Source organism: Mus caroli, unplaced genomic scaffold (genome assembly GCF_978045245.1).
Source record: "Mus caroli unplaced genomic scaffold, Mus_caroli_1 scaffold_4, whole genome shotgun sequence".
Classification (NCBI taxonomy): Eukaryota; Metazoa; Chordata; class Mammalia; order Rodentia; family Muridae; genus Mus; species Mus caroli.
In genome coordinates this window covers 127,816,806-127,829,225 of record NW_028227259.1, presented here as the reverse complement: position 1 = coordinate 127,829,225, position 12,420 = coordinate 127,816,806, and the positions used below count along the sequence as shown (strand labels likewise).

The window sequence follows — 12,420 nt, the reverse complement described above, 5'->3', positions numbered from 1 at the left end:
CAGCGACATACACTTTAGTGTCAAGTAGCCATTGTGGGGGAGGGGAGATGATAGTTAGGGGGGGTATTAACTATGCTAATTTGTGCTGATAAACTTCACTTATCAAGATAACATATCTTTGGCTGCATGCATCTGAAACTTCATCCTGCCTCATGTGTCCTTCATGTTTTTCTTTCTCAACAGACTAGCTCCTGCCCTGCTCCTGCCTCCCTCCTCTGTTCATAGTGCCCGCCCTCACTCCCTCTGTCCCTGGCAGCTCCATCCTCTCTCTCCTTGTTATCCTCTCTGTTTGTCCCATGGCAGAAAGTACTGGTGGCTCGGCCTGCATGCCGCTCTCTCTCTCTCTCTCCTCTCCTCTCGTGCTGGCATGTGATGGTGGCACTGTGTGTTCTTTTCCTCTTCCCTTTTACTAACAGACGCAGACCAAACTGGAGCATGCCCGCACTAAGGAGCTTGAACAGAGCCTGCTCTTTGAAAAGACCAAAGCTGACAAACTCCAGAGGGAGTTAGAAGACACTAGGGTAATGGCTTTCACTATTTCCTGAAGCAGCGTCACGAGTGTGAGTGGTGGACGCGTCGGGCGACAGGCGACAGGCGACTGGCCTGCTGTCAGCCTGAGCCTTGACCCAGTGGTTCAGCCTGAGTTTGGTCTCAGTACCGCTCAGGTATAGGGGAGCATAGAGTGCTGAGCAGGTTGTAAAGCATTTTGTCAAAAGTAAACTTATTGGAAATCAAGATCAGAAGCCTTCTACCATATAAACCCCATGGGTCTCTACAGCAGGACTTGAGTTTGTCCTTCAGTTCTCCTATTTCTAGTTACTGGTTTTCTAAATAATTTATGCTTTTTCCTGCCTTTGCCCTGGCTTGCTGGGAAAAAGAAATGGAAACATTAGCTCGGTTTTTTGTTTTTGTTTTTTTTTTAAATGAGAATTGAACTTTTTTCTTTTTCTCCACTCACTTTTCCCCTCACTGGCTGAATTTACATCTCCTTCCTTTCTGACACCAGATTAAAATCTCAGCGATTAGGAAGGTCAGATGTGTGGGGGAAAGAATGACTTCTTTTGGGGCCAAGGCCTCGGCCCTCTTTTAATTATAAATATATTAAAGCACCTATCGAGTTGCTTTGTCACTCATTCTACGTGCTTTGTAAATATTATTCAGCTTTTTTCTTCATCCTTGGAAGTAGGTTGTATTAGTATTGCCTTTTCTGTCAACTTTTGCAGAAAGTTTAAGGTTTCACAGCTAATAATCTAATAATAGAGGAGCCAGAAGTGCCTTTTAGGTCATTTGGCTCCGGAGTCTGTCCTCATAATTACTATAGGAATCTTTTGATTTGTGCTAAAAGAAATAATCAGAATCACTCACATGTAAAAAATAATAAATATATATATGTATATTCATATATGTACCTGTAAAATCATGTTTGACCATGATTGGCCTTTAAAATTTCAAAAATTACTTTGCATCTATCTGATCAAATTTGTTACCCTGACTTTTCTTTTGAATCAATAGTATTTGTAGACATTTCTTTTGGTGTGAAGTCATTGATATAAAAATCTAGACAATGAATAATCTCCCTTCTCTCAGTCACAACCTTTAGTTTTCTAATAAAGAAGAAAGGGTAGGGAGAGAGCGCATTTGTAAGGGATTTGCTTTGCAAGCATGAGGACCTGGGGTTAGTCCTCAGAATCCATGTTTAAAAAGGCCGGACATTGCGGTTCATGCTTGTAATGCCAGCCCTGGGGAAGCAGAGACAGGCTTCCTGAAGCTTTCTGGCCAGCTAGCCAGTCCTGTCTACTTGGTAAACTTGAAGCCAGTGAGAGACCATGTTTCAAAAACACACGAAAGAGCCCAAGGAAAGTCACTTGAGGTTGTCATATGGCTAATATATGTACTTGTGGACATAAGCACATATATACAGACACACAAACCTATGCACAGACAAGCAGGTCTTCAAATAAAAGAATAAATAAGTCAATAAATAAAGCTGGGCATAGTGGCTCATGCCTGTAATCCTAGCCCCTGGGAGGCCGAGACAGGAGAATTAACCTGCCTGAAAAAAACAAAAGCAAAAAGAAAACGGTTCCAATTGGCCTCAGAAATGAACATGTATTTGGTAAGAAAAAGAAAAAAAGAAAGATGGAGAAAAGAGTGGGTACTACTTTGGTTCGAAGGACTTGCTCTGGGAAATCCAAGGGGCTTAGGAGACAGAGGCCCTTGGTGTAACTGAAGTAAGGGAATACACATTTTTTTTTTTTTTTACTTCTGAATTCTTCTCCCATGTCTTAGACAGCAAACAGATGCAATGTTTTCTGGTTTTGTGCTAAGACATCCCTTAGCCATTTCGAATTAGAGTTTACAGCCGTCTGTAACAAACAATATCTTCTGTTGGCCCTCACTCCTACTTTGCCACATGTGAAAAGAACCAGTGGTCCACCTGCTTCTCACATCTCCTGCAGTCCTTTTCAGGAGGCGTTTCAGAATTCCTCCCTAGCCTGGAAGTCCACCTTATACCCAGCTCACCTGGTGCGGTAGAAATCCGAGCACGAATAAGAAGCAGTTGCTGGCTTTTATGGCCATAAACCGGCAGGAGAGTTGTGACTGAGGGCAAACGCTGGGAAATAAAATTTCAAATAGAAGTGTCAGAACGCCACACAGAGAGCCACCACCCTATTGCTTTTTACTTGGTGTTCTCTGAATTTGACAGTTCCATTGTGACCGGGAACGGACCTACTGGCTTTGGTTTATTTATGCTATGATATTGTGGCAAAGGGCTTCATTGATGTTTTATATATTAATTGTAAGAAATTGATGGACCTCCCCTCCCTAGAGGCCGGAATATAAATGAATTAACGTGTTCAATCTGAGACATCTATATAACCGCAAAGGCCCACAACCGTAGTCAGTTCCATAGTAGCCAGTGACTGTGTGGTGCCTCCCTCCTTCTTTCCTCTTGGACATTTATATTGCTGAGCATCACAACATGCCGGGGCGAACATAGGAAGCAGAGGACGCTTGTCCTGTGTTTTCTGTTTCTGTACAACGTGGGCAGGAATCTGAAGTAGGAAGAGACTGGTTCTTGAAATCTGGATCACTGGTATTTTAAAACTACTTGTATTCCCTTCTACTAACCAGGTTAGTTAAATGATCTTTATGTCCTAAGATACTATTTTCCACATATTTTTTGTTCCAAACTGAGAGTCTAGGAAATAGCAGTAGAAAAAAAAATGTTTGTAAGATGAAAAGGCACAAGCTGACGAAGTATTTTTTCCCCTAACTCTGGAGTATTTATTTTTTAAAACCCCAGAGCTCAGATAGGATCAAAGTATGTGGAGGTAGCAAGCGTGCAGCTTAGATGTACATTCCTCTCGTGTGTGCACTCATGCTGAGAACCACTGGGTTAGGGAAACAAGATGCAAACATCAGAGTGCAGACACAATTACAAAAGCCACAAAGGGGTCTGTGTGCGAGAGGCTAGTGTATAGCTACAGGTAAGTGATGTTTTAGTGATAGCTACAAAACCAGTACATTTCTCCCTTATCCAACTGGGGTTTTTAGTCTACAGTCAATACATTGCTCACTGAAACATGGGGAATTTCAGACCTTGTATACCTGCTATCTCTCAGATGCAGAGTGCAAGCCACATAAACAGAATCTTAAGTTTCTGTTTGATACCTACATGAAAAGTTACTGGTGAAATTAATTTGAATAGTATATAAAACCCAGTCTGTTTAAAATATTATCATACAATGACTATGAAAATGTTTAAGATATTTTATGTCTGTTTCTGAGTTTTCTTTTTTCTTTTTTTTTTTTTAAGATTTATTTATTACATTTATGAGTGCACTGTAGCTGTTTTCAGACACACCAGAAGAGGGCATCAGATTCTATTACAGATGGTTGTGAGCCACCATGTGGTTGCTGGGAATTGAACTCATAACCTCTGGAAGAGCAGTCAGTGCTCTTAACCGCTGAGCCATCTCTCCAGCCCTCTTTCTGAGTTTTCAAATCCTGATTTGTGTCTCATGGCACGGCTTGCTTTAGATGAGACGCTTTTCGGGGCTCAGCCACCTGTGGCTAATGACTGTGTGTGCACAGTAGGCTTGAATCACTCCTCAGATGGAGTAGCACCTAAAGCGCTCCTGAAAGCAGTCTGGGTAAAGAAGGCAGAACAAACTGACCAAATGAGCAGTCTTGCTTCCAGGAGGCAGGCAGATTATTGAATCTCTTATTTGGAAGCCACTGTCTCTGTTAACTTCTCATCAGTTAATGAGAACTTCCAGTTTATACTTCCTTAGAGTTGAGGCAGATATTGTTGGAGTGAGGTAAACTCAATATCCACGGGAGACTTCAGCACGGTAGGAGTTTGTTGAAGATTATAGTAATTATGCAGTAGAGCTTCCGGAACTGAGCTTAAGCCATTATCTCCCTGTGCGAGCCCGAGACAGTCACCCTTACATGTGATAGGCGGGCTCTGCTTGACTCTGGGTGTTTGGTAAATAAGGAAAATCATCAGTGCTCTCTGTCTCCCATGACCGCTGTTAATAGGTGGCTACCGTCTCAGAAAAGTCCCGGATAATGGAACTAGAAAAGGACCTAGCATTGCGAGCACAGGAAGTAGCTGAGCTCCGAAGAAGGCTCGAGTCCAGTAAGCCTCCTGGGGATGTGGATATGTCTCTCTCCCTTTTGCAAGAAATCAGTGCTTTGCAAGAAAAGCTAGAAGCCATCCATACTGACCACCAGGGCGAGATGACTTCTCTGAAGGAGCACTTCGGAGCTCGAGAGGAGGTGTTTCAGAAGGAGATCAAGGCTCTGCACACGGCCACTGAGAAGCTTTCCAAAGAGAACGAGTCCCTGAGAAGCAAGCTCGACCACGCTAATAAGGAGAACTCCGATGTGATAGCTCTATGGAAGTCCAAACTGGAGACCGCCATAGCATCCCACCAGCAGGCAATGGAGGAGCTGAAGGTGTCCTTTAGCAAAGGGATTGGAACGGACTCGGCTGAATTTGCTGAGTTAAAGACACAGATAGAGAGACTGAGACTAGATTACCAGCACGAGATAGAAACTTTACAGAGTAAACAGGACTCGGAGCGGTCTGCTCACGCTAAAGAGATGGAGACCATGCAGGCCAAGCTGATGAAGATCATTAAAGAGAAGGAGGACAGCCTGGAGGCCGTCAAAGCGAGACTGGACAGTGCGGAAGACCAGCACCTAGTGGAAATGGAGGACACGCTAAACAAACTGCAGGAGGCGGAGATTAAGGTAAAGGAGCTAGAGGTTCTGCAGGCCAAGTACACTGAACAAAGCGAGGTCATTGGTAATTTTACATCGCAGCTCAGTGCTGTCAAAGAAAAGCTCTTGGATCTTGATGCGCTTCAGAAAGCCAATTCCGAAGGTAAACTGGAGTGCGAGACACTTAGACAGCAGCTTGAGGGAGCTGCAAAGCATATTAAAAACTTAGAGACTGAAAGGAACGCTGAAAGTAGCAAGGTTTGTATTGGTATCTCCCATCCTTTTTTTTTTCCCCCTTTTTCATTTGTTATTTTCATTGTTACTTTTAAGTTGAAGTCATTCATCTCCAAAACACCTGATCCATCACGAGCTGTGTGGTGCATCCACTCTCTGAGGCTCTCAAGTGTGGCTGCTTCTGAGGAGAGTAGAACAAGTAATGACCAGCCGTGTGAATTTTAGTTTCCTATTATTTGGAAACTTTATCTGCTACTTTATCTCCTGGCCATGATGTAAACTCCTATTTAAGCTTATACTCTCTGTTTAAAATAGAGCTGACTTCTTAAACAGTGATGTTAAGGTTTAAGTGAGGCGGGGTGCTGAGGAGGAGAGAGGGAAGGAGGGAGACAGACAGACACACAGACACACAGACAGACCACACACTCAGGCTGGGCATGGTAGTACATGCATATAATGAATACTTAGAACGATAAGGCAGGAAGTTTGCCAGTCCAGTTCCAGGCCAGCCTGGACTACATAAAGAGACCCTGTCAAAACAAAACAGAAACAATCAACCAAAACAAAAACTACACTGTAAGTTTATTTATTCCCTTTCTGCCCGCATCACTCCCTGGCTTATAGGGTTATTTCTGTATTAAAGTAGAACATGAGCTCTGGAGAGCTTCTTAACGGCTGTAGGAGTCAGCATGCTGTGTTAAGTAGTGCTCTCACCAAGTAAGGCCAGGAGCCCAGAGCTATTTGCATTGTTACCGTACTTTTATGCCACAATGAAGAATCCCATTGTGATAAGACATGACCAAGGCTACTTATAGAGGGAGGAGCTTATCTGGGAGTTGTGGTTCAGAGGGTGTGAGACCCGTGATCACCCTGGCAGGAGCTTGGCAGCCGGTAGGCAGAGGTGGTGCTGGAGCACGAGCTGAGAGCTCACCTCTTGTTCCGTGAGCATGGGTTGAATGAGAGACTTTGAATCCTCAAAGCCTGCCCCCATCCCCCATCCCCTATCATATACCATCTCTAACAAGGCCACTTACTTCCTAATCCTTTCCAAAGTTTCACCAACAGGAGATTAGGTATTCAATATATATGATCCTGTGGGGCCATGCTCATTCCAACCGCCATACCATCTAACCTTTGCTTTCTGGAGGTGGCAAGAAAACTGAGGCTGGGTCTCACTGTGTACCCCAAGCTGCCCTTAAGTTCCTGGTCCTTTTGACTTTTCCTCTCAAGGGCTGAGATTACAACATGTATCACTATGTCCCTGTCCCTTGTGGGGTTTATTTTTGTTATTTGTTTGTTTGTTTAATACAGGGTCTCACTTTGTAGCCCAGGTTGGCCTACAGTTGGCTTTATAGCCTATGCTGGCCTTGAGTTCTCAGTGGTCCTCGTATTTTGGTCTTCCAAAATTCCAAAATTCCAACAGACATACGCCTCCCCTCCTCGGGCTGTTCCTTTTTGTGTGTTGTTTGGGGAGTTGGGAGACTAGACAAGTGTGTTGTTTGTCAAGGATTAGGAAACTAAAGGGTCCACATTTCCTGTTATCCAGCCCCGTCAGATGTCAGCTTCAGTTCCTCCAGATATTCTTCCCCAGTCCTGCCACTAATGGAGGCTCTGGGATTGATGATGAAGGATTTTTGTGGAAGAAGCTGTTCTAGTGACAAAGAAGAAAGGGTTGTGATAGCTAAATGAGGACATGAAGACAGATAAACAGCAAAAGTCTGCTAGTAACTGTACTTGAAAATAAACTAGCTATAGGAAAAGTTTCTCTAAGGTGGTTCTGAAGGAGCAATAAAAAAAAGCAAGTTAGCTAGAATAGACTATTGGGCTGATCATTGGGTCACCCTTCTACATAAGGATTTAGTGAAAGCTGAGTTCTGACGGCTGTCCACTGGATCTTTAAAGGACTCGTGTGTTGAAATATTTTAAGCACACAAATATACAGAATAATGTAAACTTCCAGTATAGTGTGCCCAGGGCCTGTCTCTGCTGCAAACAGGCGCTACCACTTTTTTTTTTTAAATTCAGAAATGAACGCTGGGCGTGGTGGCGCATCCCAGCACTTGGGAGGCAGAGGCAGGCGAATTTCTGAGTTCGAGGCCAGCCTGGTCTACAGAGTGAGTTCCAGGACAGCCAGGGCTATACAGAGAAACCCTGTTTCAAAAAAACAAAAAACAAACAAACAAAAAAACCAAACAAACAAAGAGTAAGTATTAAGCTTATTAAAAAAAAAAAAGAAATGAACTTGATCAGGTAGCTCATTGAGGAAGCAAATGCAGCGCTGCCTTCTTTAGACCGTGATGGTATTCAAATTTAGGGATAGAAGGGTAGTATATTTTGACCTTTTAGAAATAGCCATCAGAACAGGGTGGTGGTGGCACACCTTTAGTGCCAGCACTGGGGAGGCAGAGGCAGACAACTCTCTGAGTTCGAGGCCAGCCAGGTCTACACATCAAGTTCTGGGATAGCCAGAACCACACAGAGAAACCCTGCCTTGACAAAGGGAAAAAAAAAGACAAGCCATTAGAAGGTGGAGAGACGGACAGCAGTTAAGCATGCCTACTGTTGTTGAGGAGGAGTCAGGCCTGGTGTCTCCTTCCAGGCGATCTGACCCTGTCTCTTGGTGAGCTTCTGCACATACATGATGAACATAAACTCACAGGCGAGCACACACACACACACACACACACACACACAAATAACGTAACTTACTAACAACACGCCTTAGCTAGGCGTGTTGGCACACAGAGTTTGAGGCCATGCAGGTCTACATAGAGAATTCCAGGACAAACAGGGGCAAGTCATACCTACAACTGATTGTTTGAAAAGTCACAAAGCAAGAAACAGCAAAACCCCCTCGTTCCAGTATTGTTTTGTTGTGTTTCTCATTATTATTATTATTATTTTTACCATTTTATTTTTCCTTATCATTCGTTTTTGTTTCTTTGTTCCATTTGCTTATGTCCCATGTAACTTGGTGTGTTAGGCTAATAGCATTACCAAAGAGCTCCAGGAAAAAGAGCTAGTGCTCGCTGGTCTGCAGGACAGTTTGAATCAAGTCAAGCAAGTGAAGGAGGCTTTGGAGAAAGAACTTCAGACTTTGGTAAGTACCTGGCACATGGAGTCTGAATCTCAGCCTTCCTGGCCTCTTCCTGTTTAAAGGAACATTCTCCATTTAAAACAACAAAACAAAACAAAACACTGCAGTTATTTCTCTACTTCTTCAAAAATATGGAGTTAAATTGAGTGTATTAGCAAGTTGCTAATTACCTCCAGGAGAACTGTATCAAATCGAACTAGGAGCTGTTATTTTTCTTTCTTTCTTTCTTTCTTTCTTTCTTTCTTTCTTTCTTTCTTTCTTTCTTTTTTTTTTTAAAGATTTATTTATTTATTATATGTAAGTACACTGTAGCTGTCTTCAGACACTCCAGAAGAGGGCGCCAGATCTCGTTACAGATGGTTGTGAGCCACCATGTGGTTGCTGGGAATTGAACTCTGGACCTTCGGAAGAGCAGTCGGGTGCTCTTACCCACTGAGCCATCTCACCAGCCCTTTTTTTTTTTTAAATGCTCCCTTTTCTCCAGTAAAGCAGTGCCTGGCAGTTATTGGCAGCTTAGTTTTACAAAACAGAGCCGCATCTTCCCAGGCCCAGGCACATCCAGCTCTGTCAGATCTCACTAGGAGGTATTTCCTATAATCCCCACCCCACTCCCCCTTCAGCATCTCCTTCCTGACCCTGGGCAGCAGCTGTACAGATCTTTAGTGCCCTCTATTGGCGAGGTGTTCTATCGGCTTGAACTGTCTCTGGGTTGTATTCTGTCTTAGGAAATTGTATTTCCATTCGTAGGTTTTCTCTTCATTGCAAATTGTGGAATGGTACCAGGCTTTAATACCAGCCCTCAGGAGACAGAGGCCGACAGACTTTGAGAGCCAGGCCAATCTTGTCTACATACCAAACTTCAGACCATCCAAGGCCACAAAATAAGACCCTGTCTCAAAACAAACAAACAAACAAACAAACAAACACCAAACCAACTAATGCTCCAAAATAAACAACTCTTTTTCCCCTCCCTCCTCTTTCTTTGCCTTCTACACCACAGTTTGACCTTACTGGAGGTTACGTAACAATTATGGACAGTCGCCATGGTACCCATGGGAGCTTAGGTAGTTCTCAGGAGCCTGGTCCCAGCTGCTCCCCGGTTCCCTGGCCCTGTGCCCTTTCCCTGCTCACACTGGTGAAGATCATTTCTTCTGTGGCTGTCTGTGCCTCAGTTTTCCATTTTTCCTTTTTGAAACAATGTTTCTCTGTTTCTGATCTGAAACTCACTCAGCTGTGTAGTCCAGGCTGCCCTTTAACTCATAGCAATCCTACTGCTTCAGCCTTCTGAATGCTGGGATTATAGGCATGAGCTCAAATCCCTACTTTTAGAAAAAGATTTTTATTTTTAATTATATGTATGCAATTGCATTTATAGGTGGGGTGTGCACATTGATACACCTGTGGAGGTCAAAAGAGGGTGTCAGGTATCCTAGAGTTGGAGTTTCAGGTGGCTGTGGGCTTTCTGCAGTGGGTGCTGGTATTTAAACTTGGGGCCTCTGCAAAAAGCCGTAAGCACTAGTTCTCGTGACCACTGAGTCATCTCTCCAGCCCCAAATTTCTCCTTTTAAAAATAGCTATATTGTTCAACACCAATTCGATGTAAATTTAAATTACTATGTTTAGTCCATTTTAAGTGCTCAGTAGTTACTTTGCAAAAAGTTCTGTTGGATAGTTCTGGTATATAATAAACATGGTACATTTTAGGATAAAATGGCCTGAGAATCTCTTCTTTTTGAAATAAGGTTTCTCTTTGTAGCTCCAGCTGGCCTGGAACGTACTATGTAGATCAGGCTGGCCTTGACCTCACAGAGATCCACTTGCCTCTACCCTCTGAGTGCCAACTCTAAGGGCATGTGCCATCACGTCTGGCTATTTCCTAATTTGGAGTCCTTTAAGTAAATGTTTCAGGGGCTGGCAACATGGTGAAAGGAGCTCATTAGACAGAGATGTCAGCCTGAAGACCTGAGTTCGAGCCCTAGGCCCCACAGAGTGGGAGGAGAGAACTGACTATAGCTAGTTATCTTCTGGCTCCACATGCTCACTCTGGGACACGTGCCCATACATGTGCCCACACACAAAAATAGATAAATGTAATTTTAAAAACAAAGGAAATCGGATCGAAGAGATGGCTCAGTGGTTAGAAGCAGTTGTTGCTCTTTTAGAAGACTAGAGTTCAGTTCCCAGCATCCATGTCGGACAGCTCACAGCAATCAGTAACTCCAGTACCAGAGGATTTGACACTCGCCTCTGGCCTCCAGGGGCACTGCACACACTTAAGTGCACATACCCACATACACACCTACACATAATTAAAAATGATAATTTTTTTGAGACAGGTTTCTCTGTATAATCCTGACTGTTCTAGAACTTGCTCTGAAGTCAAGGTGGCCACAAATTCAGAGATTCAACTGCCTGTCTCCCCAATGCTGGGGTTGAAGGCATGTGCCATCATGCCTAGTGTAACAATAAATCTTTAATAAATGTTTTGAGTACCACATTCTGCTGCCCTCTCTTCTAAAACTCCAAGAGTTAATTTTCTTTATTTGTTTTGCTTTGTTTAAAATAATCTAAGACGTTCCTCTCCATGCTGTTTGAGGAACAGGTGCCACCTGATGAACCACACAGCTTTGTGAACCACACAGATGGGCACCCTGCAGGCTTTGCTGGCTTATGGCTCACGTGCTCAGCTTTTTTTAAAAAAAGATTTATTTATTTTATGTATATGAGTACACACTGTAGTTGTACAAATGGTTGTGAGCCTTCATGTGATTGTTGGGAATTGAACTTAGGACCTCTGCTTGCTCTGGCCAACCCCACTTGCTCCGGCCCAAAGATTTATTTATTAGTATAAGTTCACTGTAGCTGTCTTCAAACGTACCAGAAGAGGGCATCAGATCTCATTATGGGTGGTTGTGATCCACCATGTGGTTGCTGGGATTTGAACTCAGTACCTTTAGAAGAGCAGTCAGTGCTTTTTTTTTTTTTTTTTTTTTTTAATTTATTTGTTTTTTCCAAGACAGGGTTTCTCTGTATAGCCCTGACTGTCCTGGAACTCACTTTGTAGACCAGGCTGGCTTCAAACTCAGAAATCCACCTGCCTCTGCCTCCCGAGTGCTGGGATTAAAGGCGTGTGCCACCACGCCTGGCACAGTCCGTGCTCTTACCCACTGAACCATCTCACCAGCCCACGTGCTCAGCTTTTAATAGTCTCTGTTGGAGATACTCATTCAAAAAAAAAAAATTCTCCTGGGGATGCTGGCAAGATAGCTCAGTGGCTAAGAGCACTGGCTGTACTTGCAGAGGATCTGGGTTCTGTTCACAGCACCCACGTGGTGCCTCACAACCGTTGGTAACTCCAGTTCCAGGAGATCTGACATCCATTTCTGTGTATCTGATGTCCTGCGTGTGCACCAGGCATGTATGCATTGAGCATGCATGTGTACATTGCACGGGCACACATACAGTGTATAGGCAGACATGTAGGCAAAACACCCATACACATAAAGTCAAATAAATCTTTAAAAAGATCTCTTGTTAATGCCACTTCAAAATCTATCTCAGGAAAACCAGAAGAGTTCCTTTATCTTAGTTTGTTACCACGTTTAGAACAGACCTTAAGTAGTAGGGGACAGATGGAGCAATTCTGCTTAAAACATTGCTGATGCAGATATTAGGCTTGAGGTCAGTTCTGGTTTTTCTGGTGACTATGAGGGGGAAAACAGAACTCTACTTATTGTTCAGGCAGATTTTTTTTTTCCTTTTCCTGTTTCTTTTTTTTTTCTTCCTCCTCTTCTTGTACTGGGGATTCAACCTAGGGCTTTGCCCTTGCTAGGCAAGAACTCTACTACTGAGCC

The 12,420-nt window shown here is 43.4% G+C and overlaps 1 protein-coding gene across 16 annotated transcripts in view; it reads left to right on the top strand.

Annotated features, from left to right (window-relative positions):
• The window catches only part of Clip1 (CAP-Gly domain containing linker protein 1), a 113,394-nt gene that overhangs the window by 54,006 nt on the left and 46,968 nt on the right, over positions 1-12,420 (top strand). For 5 of the 16 annotated variants that reach the window (XM_085837163.1, XM_029476950.2, XM_021163645.3 and 2 more), the window contains 3 exons: positions 417-521; positions 4,549-5,493; positions 8,453-8,569. In XM_085837163.1, coding sequence (XP_085693289.1) covers positions 417-521; positions 4,549-5,493; positions 8,453-8,569 — 1,167 coding nt within the window. The remainder of the gene's footprint in view (positions 1-416; positions 522-4,548; positions 5,494-8,452; positions 8,570-12,420) is intronic. The other 11 variants (XM_085837164.1, XM_021163646.3, XM_085837165.1 and 8 more) reach the window with 5 other exon arrangements.